Source organism: Rattus norvegicus, chromosome 12 (assembly GCF_021556685.1).
Source record: "Rattus norvegicus strain SHRSP/BbbUtx chromosome 12, alternate assembly SHRSP_T2T, whole genome shotgun sequence".
NCBI classification, from domain to species: Eukaryota; Metazoa; Chordata; class Mammalia; order Rodentia; family Muridae; genus Rattus; species Rattus norvegicus.
This window is the reverse complement of record NC_141545.1, coordinates 18,333,849-18,357,418: the sequence shown is the minus strand read 5'-3', so window position 1 is coordinate 18,357,418 and position 23,570 is coordinate 18,333,849. Positions and strand designations below refer to the sequence as shown.

The 23,570-nt window shown below is 50.0% G+C and overlaps 1 protein-coding gene across 1 annotated transcript; it reads right to left on the bottom strand.

The window, feature by feature from the left end:
* Positions 1 to 5,840: 5,840 nt before the first annotated feature.
* Actb (actin, beta) lies at positions 5,841 to 8,811 on the bottom strand. Its single transcript, NM_031144.3, is given in 6 exon segments — positions 5,841 to 6,042; positions 6,167 to 6,348; positions 6,439 to 6,877; positions 7,344 to 7,583; positions 7,671 to 7,799; positions 8,740 to 8,811. Coding segments are annotated over 5 exon segments (1,128 nt in total). The 5' UTR covers positions 7,794 to 7,799; positions 8,740 to 8,811; the 3' UTR covers positions 5,841 to 5,898.
* Between the last annotated feature and the right edge of the window lie 14,759 nt (positions 8,812 to 23,570).

The following is a 23,570-nucleotide window of genomic DNA, read 5'->3' as shown; positions in this document are numbered from 1 at the left end:
TTTACAAAAGTGCACTATAAAAGAAACCATACGCTTGCTGAGAACTGAATCTGGGTCCTTTGGAAGAACAGCCAGTGTTCTTAACCACTGAGCCCTCTCTCCACCCAGTGTGAAGGACAGGTCCAAGCACAGCAAACATGGCATTGGTCTTGCCCCTCCCTTGCTAAACTATCAGATTCTTAAAGCTAGGCACCAAGGACTATTCCCCTATTTGGCCACTTCCTGACTAAAACTCCAAGGTCCAACTATCAAAACACCAAGGTCCAGCAATCAAAATTCATTATTTGGTTACAACGACTAGAATATCTAATCAGGACTTCCCACCTCACCCCAGCACAGACCGCCCCGTTTTCTCCTTAAAAACTCACTTCTCTTTGTCCAGCCCAGCCCCCCCCAACCCCCCCACTGTCCCTTCAGGATAGTAAACCTTCTCTGTGGTGAGAATTCGGTGTCTGAGTATGTTCTATGCCAAATCGGAGGTGCTTCACAGTGGATCGCTTTGAATTCAAGGCCAGCCTGTCTACATAATGAGTTTCAAGCCAGCCAAAGCTACAAAGATCCTGTCTCAAAAACAGATGTTTTTAAAAATTATTTCCAGGACGCCAAAGAGATCGTCCAGTAGTTGACAGAGTGTGTGCTGATTTTCTGGAGAACCTGAGTTTGGTTCCCAGCACCTACAGCCACATGTAGTTCCAGTTTCCGAAGATCTGACACCCTCTTCTGGCCTCAGGCCCCTGCACATGCACACACACACACACACACACACACACACACACACACACACACACACACAGAGACATTCACATGGGTATGGATGTCTTGCCTGCACGTGTATCTGTGTATCACACGCATGTAGTGCCCACAGGGGTTAAAGGATGGTCTCAGATCTCCTGGGACTGGAGTTACAGACAGTTGTGAGCCACCATGTAGGACTCAAACCTGAATCTTCCGCAAAAGCAGCCAGTGCTCTTTAACTGCTGAACCATTGCTTCTAGCCCAAAACCCAGACAGACAATTTTTCCCTCTGGTGACTAGTCTATTGTCAGTCCCTACAGTGGTCAGCTTTGGTCACTAGAAGTGTGCAAACCTACAGGGGTACATCATCCAGAGGGAACCCCAGTGCACCCAGCAGCCTCTGCACGCCGACAAGAAAGGAGGCATGAATGCAGACTCATCGTTTGTAACAAATGGAGCACCCAGCTTCCCCATGCTGGCAGTGGGGGCGGCTGTGGGTGGATGAGGACAGGCTCCACACGGGAACTCTCAGTGCTTTCCCTTGGATCTCACTGTGCACCTAAAAACTGCACTGGAGAACATGTTTTGCCCTCAGTGCTGGGTGCAGACTCAGGAACTCATATACACTGGGGAAGCGCTTTGCCACCAGGCCACATACAATTAATTTATTTTTTTAAAGCTGGGGGAGCACAGGTACCCAGGTTCAGAAGGCTAATGTGTTTACTGCAACGTTTGATGGCCTCAGTTCTATCTCAGGACCCACATAATAGAAGGAGGAAACCAACTCCCACAAATTGTCCTCTGATCTGCACACACACACATACATACATACTTACCCTCATATGTAATCCCTTGCACATAAAACAATGAAAAAAATTCAAAATGGGGCTTTTGGCCAGGTATGATTGTGCACGATCCCAGCACTCAGAAGGTAGAAGCAGGCAGATCTCAAGTTCAAGGCCAGCCTGGTCTATGGATTGAGTTCCAGGACAGCCAAGGATACATAGAGAAACCTTGTCTTGAAAAAACAAACAAAAGGAGTGTGTGTGTGTGTGTGTGTGTGTGTGTGCGCGCGCGCGCGCGCGCGCACGAGTGTGCGTGCACATACATGAACGCACATGTGGAGGTTACTTGGGTGTCCTTTCTACCTTGTTTGAGACAGGCTCTCTTGTTTGCTACTGTGTAAACCTTGACAGTTGGCCTGAACTTAAAGGGATTCTCCTGCCTCTCCCTCCCATCTGACTGTGGGAGGCTGGGATTACAGATGTTTGCAATGTCTGGCTTGAAATATCTGGGTATCCAAATTTAGTTTTTCACGGTTGTTCACTGAACGCTTTACCCACTAAGCTATTTCCCCAGCCCCCCAGATGTCAGCTATCGCACGCTTGTAATGCAGTTGTGTGACTGAAGAACTGAATTTCTCTGTTCTGCTAAATCTAAGTTTAAATAGACTTAAGTCCCACAGAGAACTGAGCACTAAGAGTAACCTTCACTGGTGGGGGATGTGGTTTAATGCAGGATGCTCGCCCCTCCAGTGAGGGGCCTGCTTGGTTCACGGTTTTAGACCGTCTAGGGCTACATGGTGAGAATTCACCTCCTTTTTGTTGGTTTGGTTTTTTCTGCTCTCTTGAGGCAGTCTTACATATCTAAGGTTGAATTTGAACTTCTAATCCTCCTTTCTACCTCCCCCATACAGGAAGCCCTGTACCATCCTGACCCAAATCAGTCTCTGCTATATGCTGTATTTAGTATGAGCTCACACTACACAAGACTGTCTATAGCACACTGTCCCTCGAGCACTCGCACAAACACAAACACACACACAGACACACACTGACACACACACACATACTCACACTTTGTTGGGTAATAAGTGACAGACTGAAGATCTAGTCAGTGGTGTGGCCGTGAACGGTTCCTGCCCCTGTCTGTTAAGTGACTACCAAATGGTCAGATGCTGTGTGCCATGGGAGGACCACGCTTGCACTCGGTCCCTTGCATTGCCCTTCTTCTGGTACTAAACTGTTGGATGCTCTGCCAGCCTGCCCTCCCTCACCTGGCAGGTGTTCAATTCTTGCCACGATCTCGACGACTGTGGGCAAATCCCTCTGGCATCTTCATGGGGCTCCAAGAAGGAAGATCTGGAATTCCACCTTGGTTGGCACAAGATTTGGGTGGCCTGTTGGAGAAGTGTGGGATTCAAGTCTTCAAAGGTGAATATTAAGGTCAGAGCTGCCTCACAGGGGATCCGGTGACCTGAAAAAGCCAGAGCCAACTGGGATAGAGTCTGCAAAGGCGAAACTGGCCTCTTACAGATGGAGGAGGGACACAGAACAGAAGCTGCCGAGTATAGAACGAAATGTTTACATTTCTGGAAAGCAAAGAATCAAGGTTAGGGGGAATGTTTGATATTTAGACCACTCACCGTACTTTGTTTTTGTTTTGAGACAATGTCTCCATGTAGCCCAGGCTGGCCTCTAATTCACTATGTAGCCAAGGATGACCTGGACCGTGCCTGCTGGGGATCAAACACAGGGCTTTGGGATCGATAGGCAAGAACTCAGTCAACTGAACTACAGCTATTGTCGTCGTTGTTGTTATTGCTATAGTACTGGAAGTTTGGGGAGAAGCATTCAGGAGCTGGAGGCAGGAGGATCAGAAAAGGGTTGAAGGTAGACTGCTCTGGAATGTGAGGCCCAGGTACTAATACAACCTCTAGTACCAAAAAAAAAAAAAAAAAGCCATGCACAGTGACAGGCTTTGTTGGAGCCTGGCCTTGAATAGCCAGTTTGCCTGCTGGACCCAGGAGGAAAGGGGGCGGGACCAGAGGCTGCACTGGATACTCTGGAGGCTACACTTCTGATCCTTTAATGGCAAAGATTGAAGGAGCCTCAGCTGCTGCTTGTGTGTCCATTTCTCAAATGGCGACTTGGCAACCAACCTGTGCCCTGTTCTGTCCTACGGGGAGATAAGTGTTTTGTCTCCCAGCTTTGTCCCCAATCAACCCTAGATTTCAACCGACACTTGCCCTGTCCAGCCTGGTCACTCTCCTCCAGCCACTCTGCCCTGGTCTGTGTCTTTTGTCTCTTTTTGCAGCAAGGTCTCACTATGGCTGTCTGTCACTATGGACAGCTCTGGCTGTCCTGGAACTTACTACATAAAGCAGGCTGACCTCGAACTCACACATCTCTCTCTCTGCCTCTTCTCAAGTGCCCCGCCTGATTGAAAGAAAAGAATCAAATTTCTTGAGTTTTGTCATCACCTGAGGTAGTTTACTTAGGCTTGGTCTAAGGCCTTTTACCATGTATCCCATACTGGTCTCAAAGTCAGCATAAGATAGGGATGGCCTTGTACTCTACCTCCCCCATTCAGCTCTGAAATACCAGGTTTATGGACTCATTAACCCCGGGTGTCATTATATAGTCCAAGCTGCCTTCAGCCTTGCCTTAGCCTCAGATAGGATGACAGGTTATCGACCACATCTGACCCTTGGACTTTGCTATCTACACTACTGAGACCACATCACATGGGATCACCATCCAGTGTTCTTTAGTACCAGCTCTGTCTCTCTGAAGTTAGCCTTAGTCAGCTAAACCACATCTCCAGCCCCACACCTGTTTGTGTATGCATTTGCCTCCACTTACAGGAATTCATGCTCAATGTATGGTGAAACATTGGACACTTCCTGAAGGCAGGTGCCTATCTGGTTTGGTTTCTGTATTGCCCACATGGTTGTTGAATAACAGCTGGGGCAGGTAAGCAGCTAGATGTACTGATGGCTGTGTACAGATGAGTGGATTAATAGGGGTGTGGGGGATGGAGATGACTAGGATTCTTAACCACAGTATGTGGTTGTGCATGTGTAAACAAATAGTCCAGGTTGGAGTTAACTTGTGGCATCTAAACCTAGGGATCACCATTGACAGGGGCTAGAGCTGTGCCATGTGGAAGGTATTTCTACCCCAAAGGGACTTATTTTCAGATGACCCTTTTCCCCCATCTTAGCAGCTTGTTATATATAGGTGACCCTTCGTCTTAGGCTCTCCACAGTCCCAGGGAAACGATGCCCATCCCTGGGAAGGAAGCCATGCGCTTCAACTTTGTGGTCAGTCACAGCTCTGGATTAGGGAAGGGCAGCCAAGATTGCTTTCACCTCCCACTCATTCTTGCAGTCAGAAAAGCATTGGGGCTTGACTCTAGAAATCCAGCAAAAGCTATGCAGGTGGGAGGATGTGGACCTCCCCTGGCTGAGGAAAGTAGGGTTGATGAGGCCAGCTTGGCCTAGGTGTCAGGGAGATACCTTCCCAACTCCTCACCCTCCCTCAAGACCGAAGGTGGGGTATTTATGAGACCTCATTAAAGATCATGATCCTTTAGCCCTCCCACTAGCTATCAGGCAAGGCCTAGCCCACCCTAAATTCCCCTCCCCCACGTGGAGTTCCACACCCACCCAGCCTGCTCCCCACACCCAGCAGAAGCCACAGAGCCACAAACTTGTTTGTAAGGTGTGCACTTTTATTAAAACGGTCTCACGTCAGTGTACAGGCCAGCCCTGGCTGCCTCAACACCTCAAACCACTCCCAGGGAGACCAAAGCCTTCATACATCAAGTTGGGGGGACAAAAAAAAGGGGCAGGCCACAATGGCTGACCATTCAGAAATTAAAAACAAAAATGAAGTATTAAGGCGGAAGATTTAAAAAAATGTTTGCAGTACATAATTTACACAGAAGCAATGCTGTCACCTTCCCCGGTGTGGACTCAGGGCATGGATGCAGCCATCCTCCCCTTAGGAGTTGGGGGTGGCTTTTGGGAGGGTGAGGGACTTCCTGTAACCATCTATGCCGTGGATACTTGGAGTGACTATTAAAAAAACCAAAAACAAAAAACAATGTACAATCAAAGTCCTCAGCCACATTGTAGAACTTTGGGGGATGTTTGCTCCAACCAACTGCGGTCGCCTTCACCGTTCCAGTTTTTAAATCCTGAGTCAAAAGCGCCAAAACAAAACAAAAAAAAAAAACCTTTTTAAAAAAAAAATTTAAAAAAAACAAAAACAAAAAACAAAAAAACAATAAAGCCATGCCAAATGTCTCATTTTTTTTTCTGCGCAAGTTAGGTTTTGTCAAAGAAAGGGTGTAAAACGCAGCTCAGTAACAGTCCGCCTAGAAGCATTTGCGGTGCACGATGGAGGGGCCGGACTCATCGTACTCCTGCTTGCTGATCCACATCTGCTGGAAGGTGGACAGTGAGGCCAGGATAGAGCCACCAATCCACACAGAGTACTTGCGCTCAGGAGGAGCAATGATCTGAAGAAAGCAAGACAGTGATTGTGAGCATTCTGGATGCTGGGTTGTTCCTTAAGCCAAGAGAGTTGGCTACAACTACAGGGCTGACCACACCCCACTATGGGTCCAGGCTAAGGCTGCTTACCTTGATCTTCATGGTGCTAGGAGCCAGGGCAGTAATCTCCTTCTGCATCCTGTCAGCAATGCCTGGGTACATGGTGGTGCCACCAGACAGCACTGTGTTGGCATAGAGGTCTTTACGGATGTCAACGTCACACTTCATGATGGAATTGAATGTAGTTTCATGGATGCCACAGGATTCCATACCTGAAAGGAAAAGCAAGAGAGATCAGACTTACAGTGTGGCCTCCAGCATTGGTCACCTTTAGATGGAGAAGGGATGAGACTACAACTTACCCAGGAAGGAAGGCTGGAAGAGAGCCTCGGGGCATCGGAACCGCTCATTGCCGATAGTGATGACCTGACCGTCAGGCAGCTCATAGCTCTTCTCCAGGGAGGAAGAGGATGCGGCAGTGGCCATCTCTTGCTCGAAGTCTAGGGCAACATAGCACAGCTTCTCTTTAATGTCACGCACGATTTCCCTCTCAGCTGTGGTGGTGAAGCTGTAGCCACGCTCGGTCAGGATCTTCATGAGGTAGTCTGTCAGGTCCCGGCCAGCCAGGTCCAGACGCAGGATGGCATGAGGGAGCGCGTAACCCTCATAGATGGGCACAGTGTGGGTGACCCCGTCTCCGGAGTCCATCACAATGCCAGTGGTACGACCAGAGGCATACAGGGACAACACAGCCTGGATGGCTACGTACATGGCTGGGGTGTTGAAGGTCTCAAACATGATCTGTAGAGAAAGGAATACAGTATTGTCAAGCTCCTAAAGCCACAAGAAACACTCAGGGCAGGTGAGACTGTAAGGATAGATTTGAGTGAGACATGCAAAGAGGGCAAGAACACAGCTAAGTTAAGTGTGCTGGGAGTATCAGGACAGGGGCTCCATTTAGACCTACTGTGCATCTACTGAATACACACTCCAAGGCCATTTATCACCAGCCTCATTAGCTTTGTCACACGAGCCATTGTTAGTACCTACACCCACAGCACTGTAGGGGTTTAAAACACCTAGTCAGAAAGGCGATCGAGAGAAAAAAAAGACCTCATCTGGGAAAGAGCAGAAACTGCAAAGTTCCAAGGGAGACTCAGCTCATAGAAGAGAGTCCTATGGGAGAATGGCAGAAGAAAGACAATTGAGAAAGGGCGTGGCTGAGAAGTTGGCCCAATAGAGGGGAGGGGTCACCCAGGATACTGACCTGGGTCATCTTTTCACGGTTGGCCTTAGGGTTCAGAGGGGCCTCGGTGAGCAGCACAGGGTGCTCCTCAGGGGCCACACGCAGCTCATTGTAGAAAGTGTGGTGCCAAATCTTCTCCATATCGTCCCAGTTGGTGACAATGCCGTGTTCAATGGGGTACTTCAGGGTCAGGATGCCTCTCTTGCTCTGGGCCTCGTCGCCCACGTAGGAGTCCTTCTGACCCATACCCACCATCACACCCTGCGGAGGAGAACAACGTTCTCAGCACTGGCATCGACCCCCAAGAAAACCCTAGGGCTGCCACTCCCAAAGTAAAGGGTCACTTACCTGGTGCCTAGGGCGGCCCACGATGGAGGGGAAGACGGCCCGGGGAGCATCGTCGCCCGCGAAGCCGGCCTTGCACATGCCGGAGCCGTTGTCGACGACGAGCGCAGCGATATCGTCATCCATGGCGAACTATCAAGGCACAAAAGAGGGCTATGGTCACCGCGGAGCCGCCAAGAGCAGCCGCTGCCGCCCTGCCCACTTCCGGCAAGCCGCGGCCTCGAGCCGCCAGGGGGCGCGCGCCCAAGCTCAGGGGACAAAGGAAGCGCAGGACAGCCGCATTATTACCATAAAAGGCAAACGCTGGCCCGGAGGCGGACCCACGGCAGGAAGCCAGGCCTCCGCCCCCTCCCCAAACGGGCACAGGCCCCGCCTACACTGAGGCGACGGGCGGCTAGTGCGCGCGCGGGAGGCGACCACACCCAGCAGGAAGCGCGAGCAGGCGCCCTAGCCGCTACGACCCCGCCCCTTCCGGGCAACGGCCCCGCCCTCGCCCAACCCGGGGCGGCCGCGCTCCTAGTCTCAATACGCACGCGCAACTCTTAACTCGGAAGAGGGGGAGAGGAAGAGTTCCCTCCCCAGCGCGCACGCGCCCCAATGCCCAGTGATAGAGCGCGCACGCGCAATGGCATCCCAGCCCCCACCCGGCCGAGCCGGCCCCGCCGCGCCCGCCAAGCCGAATGGGCAAAACCGGTTTGGACAAAGACCCATAGGCCATCAAAGCGTGATTGTAACGCCTGACTCCCAATACTGTGTCCCCTCAAGGTGGACAGATGCGGCTTAACACCCGCAAGCCGCACCGGCTCTCCAAATGCCCACACCGCGACTCTAGTGTGTCCCCAAGCCCCGCGCACCAAGCAGGAGCGTGCCCACGAGTGTCTACACCGCGGGAATACGACTGCAAACACTCTACACCCTAGGCGGAAAGTTAAGCTTTGCCAGTGTCCGCTCCGCGGCCCGGTACCACGCTCCACCCCTCTACGGTGTCCCTTCTGAGTGTTCCTCACGATCCTGCAGCGAGGTAGTGGCCAAGGTAAAGTTGGGGCCCGCTGGGCCCGACGTCCCTGCTTACCTGGTGGCGGGTGTGGACCGGCGACGGAGGAGCTGCAAGGAGGTTGTACTCGCGGGTGGACGCGGACTCGACAGTGGCTGCGCGTTGCGCCGCCGGGTTTTATAGGACGCCACAGCGGCCACTCGAGCCATAAAAGGCAACTTTCGGAACGGCGGGCGCTGATTGGCTCCGCGTCGCTCACTCACCGGCCTCGCCGCACAGTGCAGCATTTTTTTACCCCCTCTCCCCTCCTTTTGCAAAAAAAAAAAAAAAAAAAAAAAAAAGAAGAAGAAAAAAAAAGCGAGCGAGAGAGAAAGCGAGATTGAGGAAGAGGATGAAGAGTTTGGCGATGGGTGCTGGTTCCGTAGGCCCAGATGGACAAGAATAGCCCCCGCCCTTGTGGACACTATCCCATTCAGTGACTCGGTTACTAGGCCTGTATTCTGGGGGTCACCCACCCACCCCAGGACCCTCTGGGTGTGGATGTCACGGGAATAATGATCACCTAAGTGGGCGAGGGTCAGCTTGAAGGCCCGGACCCTATTTGAGTGGCCTTTTGTTTGAGGGACACACGGGGTCTGGATTGAATGGGCAGAGAGTCACTCCCCCTTGCTAGCAATAGTCAGGAAAGCCAGATCTGGGGGCCTTCTGCTGCAGTTCTAATTTGCTAGGTGTGTTGGGGTACAACTTGGAAGCAGAGCTGTGGTTGGGAAGGTCTTCAGGGATCTTGACCACTCAAGGCCAGAGTCCCAAGGATAGGGCAAGCCCCGGTGGTCCAGTGACTGGAGGTGTTTGTTGCAGGAAGATGCCTCCAGATATCCTCTGCCCCGGACCTAGAAAGGAACTGTGCTCAATCGAACAAGCAAAACTTATCATGGAGTCCGGCACTTTTGGAGGGCTGCCTGATCACACCCAGGCAAGACTAAGCCTGGGCCGTTAGCTAGTGGCTCTGGGTGACTGCCAGGCATCGTTGGGCTGGAGCCCACCATCTAGCCTCTATGTATTATGTGCAGCCACAGCTGAACTGTACACTGAACTGTTCATCTGCTGGCCACGGGGACTCTGGGAGTGACAAACTACTCAGGGAAGTGCTGGTGGTCACCAGAGCCCCAAATCCTCCAGAGAGAAGAACCCCCTGCTCTCCTCACCTAAGTAGGAGAGTTCTGCTCAGGAAGCTAGCCATTTGACTGATAGCTACAGCAGGGGATCAGAGTTGAGGGTCGGGTCCCTCAGCTTAGCTTAGAAGGACGCACAACTCCTGGGAGAGAGTGACAGAAAGCTATATTTAGGCAAGGAGAATGCTTCAGGTGGGATGCTCTGGACCTGCCATGGCTTTACACATGCATAGTAGGTGTGCACTGGCTCACAAAGTGTAGGTGTTGAAACCAAGGAAGGCTTCATCCATATATGGGCTACAGTGGCTCTGCATGAGGAGGCCAGACCAGCTTCCTTGTTCTAGGCTTGTGGCAGGGCATTTTGAAGTTGCAGAGGCCTCCAGCCTGGAAAGGGTGACCACCACTCCAGCATACTGGAAACACACCCCCAGGTTCAGAGCGACTTTATCTTTCCCACACACACACACACAAAAAAAAAAAAAGATTTGACAAAAGTCTTCTGCAGTCGCCAACCCTGAGAGAACTTTCCCAGGCTGTCCCCTCCCTGCCTCCGGGGGATGGGACTGCCCTGGCCCTGGCCTTGTATCTCTCAGTTGCTCAGGCAGTTTGCCAGCTGCCTAAGGACCTGCCAGTCCTGCAATTCACAGGTGGGGGTGGGGCAGGGCAAACGCTGCCTGTCAATAAGGAGAGGCCAGAATGTTCCCAGGAGAACCCTGGTGGGGTGCAAGGGAGAAGATGCCATCCATCAACCATTGGGAGTGCAGGATGAGGAGGGAGCCTCTTGTCTGACTCTAGACAGCTTTACTAGGTTGGAGCAGACTAAATTCCCAGGCAGGACCTGTGTCGCCACTTTGTCACCTCAGACCTGGGACTGGTCAAGGGGCAGGCATTCCAGCTCCACCCGACCTCTGAAACAATTCTGATCTGTCTCACTAGCTTAGGGTTCTGTCTTGTCTGCAGTGATCATTTTTCCAGTGTTCTCTTTCACATTCTTAGGAGAGAGACAGAGACAGACAGACACACACACACACACACACACACACACAGAGAGACAGAGACAGAGAGAATGAATATTTCTCTTGGTTTGTTAGGAATTGGGGGTGGGAGGGTTTTTTTTTAATTTTATTTATTTTATGTATATGAGTACACTGTCGCTGTCTTCAGACACACCAGAAGAGGGCATCAGACCCCATTACAGATGGTTGTGAGCCACCATGTGGTTGCTGGGAATTGAACTCAAGACCTCTGGAAGAACAATCAGTGCTCTTAACCACTGAGCCATCTCTCCAGCTCAGGAGGTTGTTTTTAACAGGATCTCAGGTAGCCTAGGCTGGTCTCAAATTTGATATGATAGACTTGAACCGATCCTCCTGCCTCTACATCCTGAGTGTTACGATTACAGGCATGCACCACCATGCCCTGTTGTGTTTGTTTGTTTGTTTGTTTGTTTGTTTGTTTGAAATAGTGGCTCCCTATGTAGCCCAGGCTGGCCTCAAACTCTTGCTCCTCCTGCCTCAGCTTCCTGTGTGCTTATGAAGACGGTCATGGTGCGTATTCAGGCTGGTCTTAATAACTCAGCACCACCCCCAGCCCCGACAACATAAAACAAGCCAGCCCTTTGAGGGGCTCCATCACCCCCCACTTCCTCCCACTACACACACTGAGGGGCTCTGTTCTGTGGAATGAATGAGAGACTGCCTGGGTGTCCTCAGCCCTGACAAAGGAGAGGACCCTGAAAGGCTGGCAGAAGTAGGGGGGGGATGCCTGAACTGTTAAGTTTGGGGTGCAGACAGGAGATGGTAGGACAGAAAACAGGGTGGGGGTGGGGGAAAAGAGGAAGTGAAGGAAGGGGAAGGCAGAGGAAGTGAAGCTGGTCTTCTCCAGAGAACTTTGCCCTCACAAAGAGCTGTCACTGATACTGTCAGGCACCCAGCTGGCAGCCACAGCTTGGCCCAGTGCGTGGGTGACACCTGTGGCTTGAGTACATCTTCCCCCACCTCCCCAAGGGTCCCCTTCCCTGCAAGGCCTAGGGACAAGAGAATATTTACAACCTAATTCAAGGCCCACTCCCTGAGCCTCCTCTCAGAAGTCACATGTCACTTCTCCTGAGGACACTGAAGCCCAGCTGGCCAGGAAGACCCTAAGCTGCACATTTTCAAGTGAGAAATTGAGGAAGAGGGGGACTTCCTGCTACACTGGCCAGAGCTCTGTCCAAGAGGGCGGGTCCCCGCACACAGCAGGATGTCAGTAAGGCACTAACTAAATGAATGAGGGAGGGCCTGGAACGTTCCAGAAAACACACTCCCTTTTTACAGATTCAGAAATTGAGATGGGACTGACAGAGTGAGTGAGTGCCCAGGGCCTTAAAATCCAACCATGAGGCCTCTGAGCTAACAGCCTGCCCTCTGCCTCACAGGGCCCCTCCCTGGGTAAAGTGGCCTCTGGAATGTCCCCGGGGACTGGGTCCAAGGACTGCTCCAAAGTTGGAATTCCTGGCCCCACCCCCTCCTCTGTACATATTTCTATCTTCCGGGGTTCAGTGAGGGCAAACCAAAGGCCCTGGTCATAGGGTACCACTGGAAAAGTCTGCTGGATGCCTGCTCGCAGGGCCTCTTTACCCATGCTCTGATAACCCTGACTTACTCCCGCAGGGCTCTTTCAATGCAGGAGATTTGTCAAAGAGTGTGGAGTTCCTCCAGCTGATAAACTTCTCAGCATTTGGGGGCCAGCTTCAGGCTGCCCTCTCCAGGCCCAGAGATAGCAAGTGGTGCAGGTAAGATGACCCAGGAAAGGGATAGCTTGGGGTCAGTCCAGATAGCCCTGTCCTCCCTAACAGCTATGGAGTCACATAGTGGCCATTCCCGCTGCAAAGTCAGGGCCATGCTTAGCAGGCTCTGTTTTGATCAGTGGGGGAATGAAGCAAGTAGGTACCTTGAGATAGCCCTCAAAGAACATTTGCTGTTCCCAGGAAGGAAGGCACAAGATTTACTGGTGGAGGGAGAGAACCAACTCCCTCAAGCTGCCCTCTAACCACATTAAAACCACACCATGTATCCCCACCCCACCCCCACACAAATAAACGCAGTGGGGTAGTTTGTTTTTTTGTTCTTGTCTCTTTCTGTCTCTCTGTGTGATGTATTTGTTTTTGAGACAGGTTTTCTTTTTGGAAAGAGAAGTTTGCCTCCCCTCCCTGTTTAAATATCTATTTATTATATATGAGTACACTGTCCCTGTCTTCAGACACACCAGAAGAGGGCATCGGATCCCATTACAGATGGTTGTGAGCGACCATGTGGTTGCTGGGATTTGAACTCAGGACCTCTAGAAGAGCAGTCAGTGCTCTTAACCACTGAGCCACCTCTCCAGCCCCAAGACAGGGTTTCTTTATGTAACCTTGGCTATCCTGAAACTAGTTCTATAGATCAGGCTAGCCTCAAACTCACAGAGATCGTCCTGCTTCTACTTCCTGACTGCTGGGACAAGGGTGTGCACCAGCACCGCCCAGCCTAGGATATTTTAAAGTGTTTATGTGTTAGTTTCATGTGTGTGTTATTTGTACCTGCAGAAGTTTATGTGCGACATGTGAATGCAGATGCCAAACAGCTGAAAGCCACCTCCCGAGGATGTTGGGAACTGAAATCAGGCCCTTTGCAAACGCAAGCAGTAAGTGTTCTTAACCACTGAGGCACCTAACTTCTGACCTAGAACTCTTTTTTTTTTTTAAAGATTTATTTATTTTATGTATGTGAGTATACTGTTGCTGTCCTCAGACACACCAGAAGAGGCATCAGATCCCATTACAGATGGTTGTGAGCCACCATGTGGTTGCTGGGATTTGAACTCAGGACCTTTGGAAGAGCAGCCAATGCTCTTTTTTTTTTTTTTAAAGATTTATTTATTTTAGTTATATGAGTACACTATAGCTGTTTTTTTTTTCAGACACACCAGAAGAGGGTATCAGATTCCATTACAGATGGTTGTGAGCCACCATGTGGTTGCTGGGATTTGAACTCAGGACCTCTGGAAGAGCAGTCAGTGCTCTAACCGCTGAGCCACCCCTCCAGCTCCGCAGCCAATGCTCTTAACCACTGAGCCATCTCTCCAGCCCCTGACCTAGAACTCTTGATCCCCCACCATCCACCTTCCCATCATGGGAAACGCAACTGTACTCAGTTTACACAGTAATGATAGATTCTGAGTGTGTGTGGAGGTGGGGTACACCACAGGTGACAACTTGAAGAGCCAGGTCTCCCCACCCCGTGGGTCACCAGGGATCATCTGGCATGGTGGTGTCTTCATCCACTGAGACAGCTCGTGTTTGAGCATTGGTTTTTCTTTAAGGCACGTTCTTATACTGTAGCCCAGCCTAGCCTCAAACTCACAGCCAAGCGTTTCGATTAGAAGCATGCTCCACTGAAACGGGGGAACTTCTTAGAGTTCTTGGGAGAATTTTGAAAAATCCTTTTAAAAACTACCTTCTGTCTTGGTCCCCTAGGGCACCATGAAAAACTGCCCCACCCTTCTGGGGAGTTCCAGACTTTCAAATTCAGAGTGATTTATTCAGAAACAGAAAAGAAACTTCCAGGTCTTCCCCTGCATATACACCAGCGGAGCCTTTCTGCTTGTCCTAGGGCAAGCAGGATTCATGTTCCTTGCTTCCAAATGGAAATGCTACCCCATGCTCAGGGGAAAGGCAGTCAGAGGACCGGAGGGAAGCTAGGGTATCGACTGATCCCTGGATCCAGATTAACAGCCTGCAAAGGGGTGGCAACCAGCTCTATGTCACCCAGAGGCTAAGCAACTATGAGGACCTTGCGCTCTGCTGGTTGTCCGGGTAGACCAGAGCATTATGGGGTGACAATGAGCTGGCTCACTGTCCAGCTATTTCAGATACTCAGTCAAGGTGATCACCAGTTTGCCAAGGGCATATAAAGAACCTGTCTCAAAGAGAGTTGGGATAACTCAGTGGTAGAGCATTTGCCCAGAATCCTCCTGGGGTGGGGTGGGGTGGGGTGTGGCTCAGTGGTAGAGCCCCTACCTAGAATCCCCCAGTGAGAAGCTGGAAGTGTGGTTCAGCAAAGTGTAGTCCCTAATTCATGATAGTTGTGGTGTACATGTTTAATCCTAGCACTAAGAAGGCAGAGGCAGAAAGATCTCTGAGTTTCAAGGCCAGCCTTGTCTACAAAGTGAGTTTTAGGACAGCCAGGGCTACACAGAGAAACCCTGTCTCAAAAAAATAATAATAATAAAATAAAATTTAAATTTAAAAAAAAAGGAGAGGCCCTTAAATCATATAAAACTCTGAATTCCATCCCCGGTACAGTAAACACACAATAAAACAGGTAGGCAGTCTGGAATGAATAGGAAGCCAAGGTGTAAAGGTCAGGCCAATGCTGGGTCGTGTGCTCAGTGTGAGGGGCTTGCCCCTGTCCTGATAGAGAGGGTAGCTTCACCAATCAGTGTGATAGTGTATGCCTTTAATCCTAGCACTCGGGAGGCAGAGGCAGGTGGACCTCTGCGTTCAAGGCCAGCTTGTTCCAGGACAGCCAGAGCTACACAGTGAGAATCTGTCTCTACAAACCATAAAATAAGTAAACAGATAAAAATTCTGCCCACTCCGGCTTTTGGAAATGCCCCTCATAAGGAGAGAAGTGTAGTTACCTAGGGGGATGCCTGCCTTGGAGGAAGAGGAATTGGGAGGGAGAGTTGGATAGATGTAGGTGTGTCTGGCCACAGCTGACTCATAGGCTGAGCCCTAGAGGTCAGCCCATGCCTTCCCTCCTGGCCTACTCAGCCCGCTGAGAGCCTACAGGGTACTGGGAGCTACCCCTAATTTGCCACACCCCTACCCAGTCAGCCGGAATCTCCCTGTTCCTTAGATGAGCAAACCAGATAGTATCAGACCAAATATGGTGGCATAGGCTTATCACTCCAGCTCTTCCAGGGGTTGAGGCACCATGACTGGGAGAATTGGAGGTTAGACTATTAAAAAAAAACTTAAATGGGGGCTGGAGAGATGGCTCAGTGGTTAAGAGCACTGACTGTTCTTCCTGAGGTCCTGAGTTCAAATCCCGGGCTGGAGAGATGGCTCAGCGGTTAGGAGCAGTGACTGCTCTTCCAGAGGTCCTGAGTTCAATTCCCAGCAACCACATGGTGGCTCACAACCATCTGTAATGAGATCTGATGTGTCTGAAGACAGCTACAGTGTACTCATATATAATAAATAAATAAAATTTAAAAAAAAAACTTAAATGGCCATAGGGATGCACACCTACAATCCCAGCAGCCAGGAGACCCAGACAAGCAGGTTCTTTGAGGTTGAAGCTGGCCTATCTAGTGAGTTCCAGGCTACCCAAGGCTACATAGTAAGACCCTGTGTCAAAACAGATGAAATGGGTTGGGGATTTAGCTCAGTGGTAGAGCGCTTGCCTAGGAAGCGCAAGGCCCTGGGTTCGGTCCCCAGCTCCGAAAAAAAAAAAAAAAAAAACAGATGAAATAAAATTGCAAAAGAGCTGGTATTGTTCTCAGTTAGCCACCAGAACTGAATGGTAAGACCTTAGGGCTGAAGACGCTAGTCTTTGGTTGCAAAGCCTAGAAAAATCCAGCTGGAACTGACCGGAAAAATTCCTCTCTGCTGGCTAGCTTCCACGGTGCTGGAAGGTGCTATCTATGTAGGCCACAAGGGTGGGGTAGGGGTGAACATCAGTGGTATTACCCAGCAGGGAAGCCTGCATGCTACAACAGTGACCCGCCAGAAAAAGATGTGTTCGTTGGGGTAGCATCGGCATGAAGGCTATGCTGGCAACCACTGCTTTCTGATTGGATCTGAAACCAGCAAGGAATGTAGACCTAGACTGTAAACCTTGTCCAAGGCCCACAGCTTTGAAGATCACAGGCCCCGGGGAGGAATCTTCTACTGTTGTTTTACTGAAGGATGTATTGTCAAGCTGCCTTCTAAATATTTATGCTTCCACCCATACGTTAATGTTGCCCCCAACGTTGGCCACAAGTGATGAGCTGTTAGCACTCTCGTGACTCATCTAAGACTAGTGCTAAGAACAAGAAAGCATTAAGGGCTGAACCTAAATGGGTCATCCCGGGCTGGAGAGATGGCTAAGAGGTTCAGAGCACCGGCTTTCCAAAGGACCGGGGTTCAGTTCCCAGCACCACAAGCAGTTCACGACCATCTGTAACTCCTGCTCCAGGCATTCCGACACCCTCACACAGACACAGGGAGGCAGCACACCAATGTGCATAGAATAAAAATGTTATTTTTAAGCCACTACCCAAAGACTATACATGGACTGACCCTGGGCTCCAACCTCATAGGTAGCAATGAATAGCCTAGTAAGAGCACCAGTGGAAGGGGAAGCCCTGGGTCCTGCCAAGACTGAACACCCAGTGAACGTGATTGTTGCGGGGAGGGCGGTAATGGGGGGAGGATGGGGAGGGGAACACCCATAGAGAAGGGGAGGGGGAAGAGACTAGGGGGGATGTTGGCCCGGAAACTGGGAAAGGGAATAACAATCGGAATGTAAATAAGAAATACCAAAGTTAATAAAGATGAAAAAAATGTTATTTTTAAAAACAGCTCATCTATATCAAATTCCTACCCTCCCTTCTAAAACTCAGAGAACAGAGCAGAGCAGAGAAGAGAATGTGTGAAGGCTGGGGATGCAGAGGAATGTTCTGGAATAATTCTGTCTTGGAGACCCGACATGGCCCTTGCAATCATGGCCTTGTGGCTATAGTGTCACGGGCAGAGGCAACCAACAAGATGTTCCAACAGGCTTTGTGGCTCAGCAGGACACACTCTAATCCTAGGACTTAGGAGGCAGAGGCAGGCGGATCTCTGTGAATTCCAGGCCAGCCTGGTCCACACAGTAAGAGCCAAGCCAGCCAGGACTGTGACTCAACCTTGTCTCAAAAAAACAGCACAAGGGGGGGTTGGGGATTTAGCTCAGTGGTAGAGCGCTTGCCTAGCAAGCACAAGGCCCTGGGTTAGGTCCCCAGCTCCGGGGGGGGGGAAAAAAAGAAAAAAAAAAAAAAAGGAGGTGGAGAGTGGGGTGGGGAATGGATCAGATATCTAGGGGAAAGTAGGGGGTTCCTGAGGGGAGCTTCGGGGAAAAGTTGGGGTACATCTGATCAAAACACATTGTTTACATGTATAAATTTTCAAGCAGGGTGTGGTGGCATGCAGAATATTTTATTGTGTTCCGTTCCATGAAAATAAATAAGGGACCAGAGAGATGACAGTGGTTAAGAGCATTTGTTGCTCTCATAGAGAGGGCCAGAGTTCAGTTCCCAGCATCCACAACCATCTGTAACTCCAGTTCCAGAGGACCCGATGCCCAGGCTGTACTAGGCACATGCGTGGCACACACTCATACACACACGCACACACACACACACGTGTGTAGCAAAGTACTCCTACACATAAAATAAAACAAATAAATAAAAAAAATGTTAAGTACTTAAATAAATAAGGAGGACTGGTAAGCCAGTCATGTCGGCTCAGTCTTGTAAGCCAATCACTTGGAAGAATGACGAGGGATGGTTTCCCGGGGGCCAATGGGACTGAGCTGTGAGTTTCAGGCCAAGCTAGGCTGCAGCAGACACAGACACCTCTCAAAAACAAACAAGCAAGGGCTGGGAAGTGGCTTAGCTGGTGGAGCGCTTGCCACAAGGCTGCCCGTCCTTCCTCCTTTTCATGAAGAACACGGGTATCCTCACTGGGGAGGAGGCAGAGGCAGGAGGGCTGAACACAGTCATCTTCAACTACACAGCGGGCTCCAGACCACTCCGGCCTCCACAAAATGTGGGTTCAAATAAATGGATATGTTAACAACAGAGAGTGCTGTGGGGCCAGCCGGCTGGCCCAGTGGCTGTAAGTCCTCCTTCAACACATCTGGTAACCTGTGCTGGTTAGCCTGAAGTCACAGCGGAGGCAGAGAACCGACTTCTGAAGGCTGCCTTCCTACCTCCGTGGGCTTGCCATGACAGGTCCATGGTCACACACACATAACACACGCTATTAATACAATCTTAAATTTGAATTAAAAGAAAAATCGATGAGGCAGGCTCTCACTGTGCAGACTTAGCCAGTCTGGAACTCACAGAGGTCTGCCTGCCTCTTCCTCTTGGGCCTGTGCTGTGCTACCTATGTTTGGCTTAGAAAACAAAAATTCAAGGTGGTAGGGATGCTGTTCAGTGTAGAACACACGCCTAGCATAAAAAGGCCCTATGTTTAAGTCCTCGTGTGCCACATGAGATCCTGTGACAAAAACAGCAACAGCAGCAACAAAAATGGAACCGGTCAACAGGATGGCTCAGCGGTGCCTGCCACCAAACTTGAGGAGGTGTTCAATTCCCCAGTCCCTCAGTCTGTCTTCTGACCTGTATTCATACATTGTGACTATTTCAAGTACACACGCCATAAATAAATGTAACTTAGAGAAACAAGGCAAAGGGACTGGAGAGACGCCTGGGTGGTTAAGAGCACTGGCTGTTCTTTCAGGGGACCGTTTCTCATTCTTAGCTCCCACGTGTACCTCAGAATTATCTGTAACTCCAGTCTTAGGGGATCCAACACCTTCTTCTAGCCCCTAAGGGTACCAGGCACACATGTGACTCGAAGACACGCATGCAGGCAAAAACACCCAGCGCACAAAATAAAACAAAAACTCCTTAAAAAAAAAAAAAAGCCATGGTGGTGGCATTTGCCTTTAGTACCAGCATTCCAGAGGCAGAGGCAGAAACAGACAGATCTCTGTGAGTTCAAGGCCAGCCCTGTCTACGGAGTGAGTTTTAGGATAGCCAGAGCTATACAGAGAAACTTTGTCTCAACTCCCCTGCTCCAAAAAACGAGAAAGGCAAAGAAAGCCAAAAATAAATAAATAAATAAATAAATAAATAAATAAATAAATAAATAAATAAAATTTTCTCCATGATGTACGAGAGCATAATTGTCTGGGATGTAGCACGGTACCACGGCAAGCCTTTAGGTCGTTCACAGCGTCCTGGATTTTGGGGTGCCACTGTTTCTGAGGCCCAGTTCAATGGACACACAGAGGCTCAGCAGCCACTGGCTCCTTAGCCACAGAGCCTGGGCCTGGCCCAAGTTTGGAAACTCAATCAGCCCCAGGCCAGTCACCTTGTAACTAGGCCTTTCCCAGCCAGAAATCTCAGCCTGCTTCTGGGCTAGCCAGGAACTGGAGCTCCCTGGTGGATAAGAGGCCTGGCCCAGCTGTCTTCCTTTGTCTCCAGAGTGCCAGCTCCAAACCAACTGCTAGGACATAGGCAGACCTCCATGCTAGATACATTGCCCACAAGAGAAGTACAGCCATACACTGCTTAATGGAGCTCAATCATGACTTTCCTGGGGTGTGTGTTTTTGCTTTTTTGAGATAGTTTCCCTATTTAGTCCTGGATGGCCTGGGACTCACTATGTAGAGCAGGCTGGCCTTGAACTCACAGAGATCTCATCGCCTCTGCCTCCCCAGTGCTGAGATTAAAGAAGCAACATGTACCACTTATATACCAGTGGCAGAGACAGGGGACCCAAGTGCACCTGAGGCTGGGGACGGTACATGATGGGACCAGGCTGGGAAAAGAGTCCAGACACACATTGGACTTTGTGGCAAGCCAACTTCTGACAGTACTAGGGGCCAAAAGCCCCGAATAGCCCAGCACCCAGGAACATATCTGTTACCTTCGTCACTTTAAGGTTTCACTCAACAATGGTGGAGCCCGGCCTTTCCCCCCCGTGAACCACTTCAGCTTTTGTGTCAAGAAAGATTCATCTGTGTCACCCACTGACCTCAGCTGGGTCTGGGTATCCTTGGGAAGTAACCACCTCTCTGAGCCCACAAGGATCTCTAAGAATCTATCTGGGGGATCAAGGCGTTTCAGCACAGCCCCTGAAGAGAGCTCAGCAGAGGCTCTTGGTGAAAGTGCAGCCCCCTTGTAGCAGAAACCCCCAGCATTCTGGAGACACCAGTGCCATGGGATGACCACCAAGAACAGCAGTGGCTGTGGAGTGGCACTGCTGAACCAGAGAAAATCCCCAAGCCCTTTGGAGGAGCCTAGAAGATCGTGACTGGATCCCAGACATTTATTTACATGTTGGACTCTGGTTTTGCTTTGATTTGATTGTGACTGTGCCCTGGCTGTTCCCTGTTGAAGGAAGGAAGCCTTTAACTTATATTTTATTTTTATTGGAGCCCACAGTTGAAGCACTTTCAATGAAAGTTTGGAGTTTACAGACTTGGGATTCCCCCGCTCCCCCGATCTTATATGCATTGGTGTTTTGCCTTCATGTACAGTCTGTGTGAGGATGTCTTGGAGTTACAGACAGTTGTGAGCAGCCGTGTCGGTGCTGGGATTTGAACCTGGTTCTTCTAGAAGAACAATCAGTTCTCATTACTGCTGAGCCATCTCTCCAGTTCCCGGACTTTGGATTTTTTTTTTTTTTTTTTTTTTTTTTTTTGGTTCTTTTTTTCGGAGCTGGGGACCGAACCCAGGGCCTTGCGCTTCCTAGGTAAGCGCTCTACCACTGAGCTAAATCCCCAGCCCCTGGACTTTGGATTTTTAAGAGGCTGGATATTTTTTCAGATTGTTTTTTGTTTGTTTCTTTGTTGCTTTGTTTTGTGACAGGTTGTTTCTGTAGCCCTGGTTTTCCTGGAACTCATCCTGTAGACCAGGCTGGCCTTGAATTCAAGCGATCTAACTGCTTACCTGCACCTTCACCAACAGCCTCTCCTGGGCTCTCTTCAGGGGCTGTGATAAAACACCATGACCCCCCAAATAGATCCTTACAAATCCTTTTGGGCTCAGAAAGGTAGAGTCACTTCCCAAGGACACCCAGACCCAGGTGACATCAGTGGGTGACACAGCCGGATCGTTCCTGACGTGACGCAAAGCCTGAAGTGGTTCACAGGAGGAAAGGCCGGGCTTCACCATGGCCTGTTCAGTGAAACCTTAAAGTGACAGAGGTAACAGATACGTTCCCGGGTGCCAGGCTGTTCTGGAATCCCTGGGCTGATCTCCGAAGGTAGGGTTAAAAGGACGTGCCACCACCCAGAGAATGAATTCTTAAAGCATTTTAATTTGTAAAACTGTGGGACTTTTTAAAGTCGGAAATGTTTTTTTAACATTTAACACGGTAAACAATGTAAACATTTGACATTATAAAATGTTTTACATTGTGATGTCTGTATTAATGTGCGATCTTGCGGATGAACAAAGAAAAAAAAAAGGTTGTGGTTTCACAGTGACAGAGACAAGGGGGCAGTGTGCCGGACAGTTTTACGTTAACCAAATACAGGCTTAAGTAGAGAGGAGGAAATCTCAGTTGATAAATGCCTCCAGAAGGCCTGAGGGGCCTTTTCTTAATTACTGATTGATGAGGGAGGACCTGGCCCACGGTGGGTGGAGCCATCCCTGAGCTGATGGTCCTGGGTTCTATGAGAAAGCAGGCCGAGAAAGCCATGAGGAGCAAGTCACTGCCTCCAGGTCCCTACCCTGTTTGACTTCCTGCCCTGACTTCCTTCCGCGATGGACTCTGTATGATGCGGAAGCATAAGTAAATAAACCCTTTCCTCCTCAACCTGATTTTGGTGGTGATGTTGCACCACAGCCCAACTGAGATCCGGTCATGCCACAGCTCAGTGGTTAGAGCCCTGGCCGCACCTTTAACCCTAGAACTCAGGAGGCAGAGGCAGGTGGCTCTCTGAGTTTGGGGCCAGCCTGGTCTATGAAGCGCTTTCCAGAACAGCCAGGGCTACCCTGTCTTGAAAAACAAACAAACAAACAAACAAGCGAGCAAACAGAGCTGCGGCTGGTCCTGCAGAGACACAGGTTAGAGTCCCAGCATCCACTCAGTGGCCCACAAATGACTGCAGCTCTAGTTTCAAGGGATCCAGTGGCCTCTCTTAGCTTCCATGGGCACCAGTACCGGGCATATCAGTGGTGGGTGGTGAACAGACACACACACAGGCAAAGCACTCACGCACATAAAATACAGTTTAAAAATATAAAAAAAAACACCACTAGTATATATTAAAACATAACTACTAATACAAGAAATGATTGTATAGGGGGCTAGTGAGATGGCTCAGCGGTTAAGAACACTGACTGCTCTTCCAGAGTTCCTGAGTTCAATTCCCAGCAACCACATGGTGGCTCACAACCATCTGTAATGGGATCCGACGCCCATACATATGTCTGAAGACAGGCATAGTGTACTCTTATACATAAAATAAATAAATCCTTTAAAAAAAGAGAAATGATTGTATATTTAAAACAAAGAGATATAAGCTCCTTTGTCCTTCCCTGTGTCTTCAGAACTGAAGCTACACTCCTGAGCTGATCATACCCAGCCCTGCCAACTGTAGGCCTCCCCATGGGCCAGGCAGTGTCTTCTGCCTTTTTTATTTTATGTTTTGGTTTGGAAAGACAGAGGGAGGGAGGAAGGAAGGAAGGAAGGAAGGAAGGAAGGAAGGAAGGAAGAAGGAAAAGGAAAGGAAAAGAGATAGGGAAGGAAAGGGGAGGGGCCGACTCAGTCTGGCATCAAAAGTGGGGGGCGGGGAAGTTGTGTGGAAACTGTGTGGGGAGGTGTCCCAGTCCAAGAGGGTGTGACACAGTCCTGGCAGGGAGCGTGTCTGACACGGGGACAGCTGATACCACACAGGCCCGGGAGGAAAGGACTGAGCTAGCTTGGTGCTTACACCACACAGC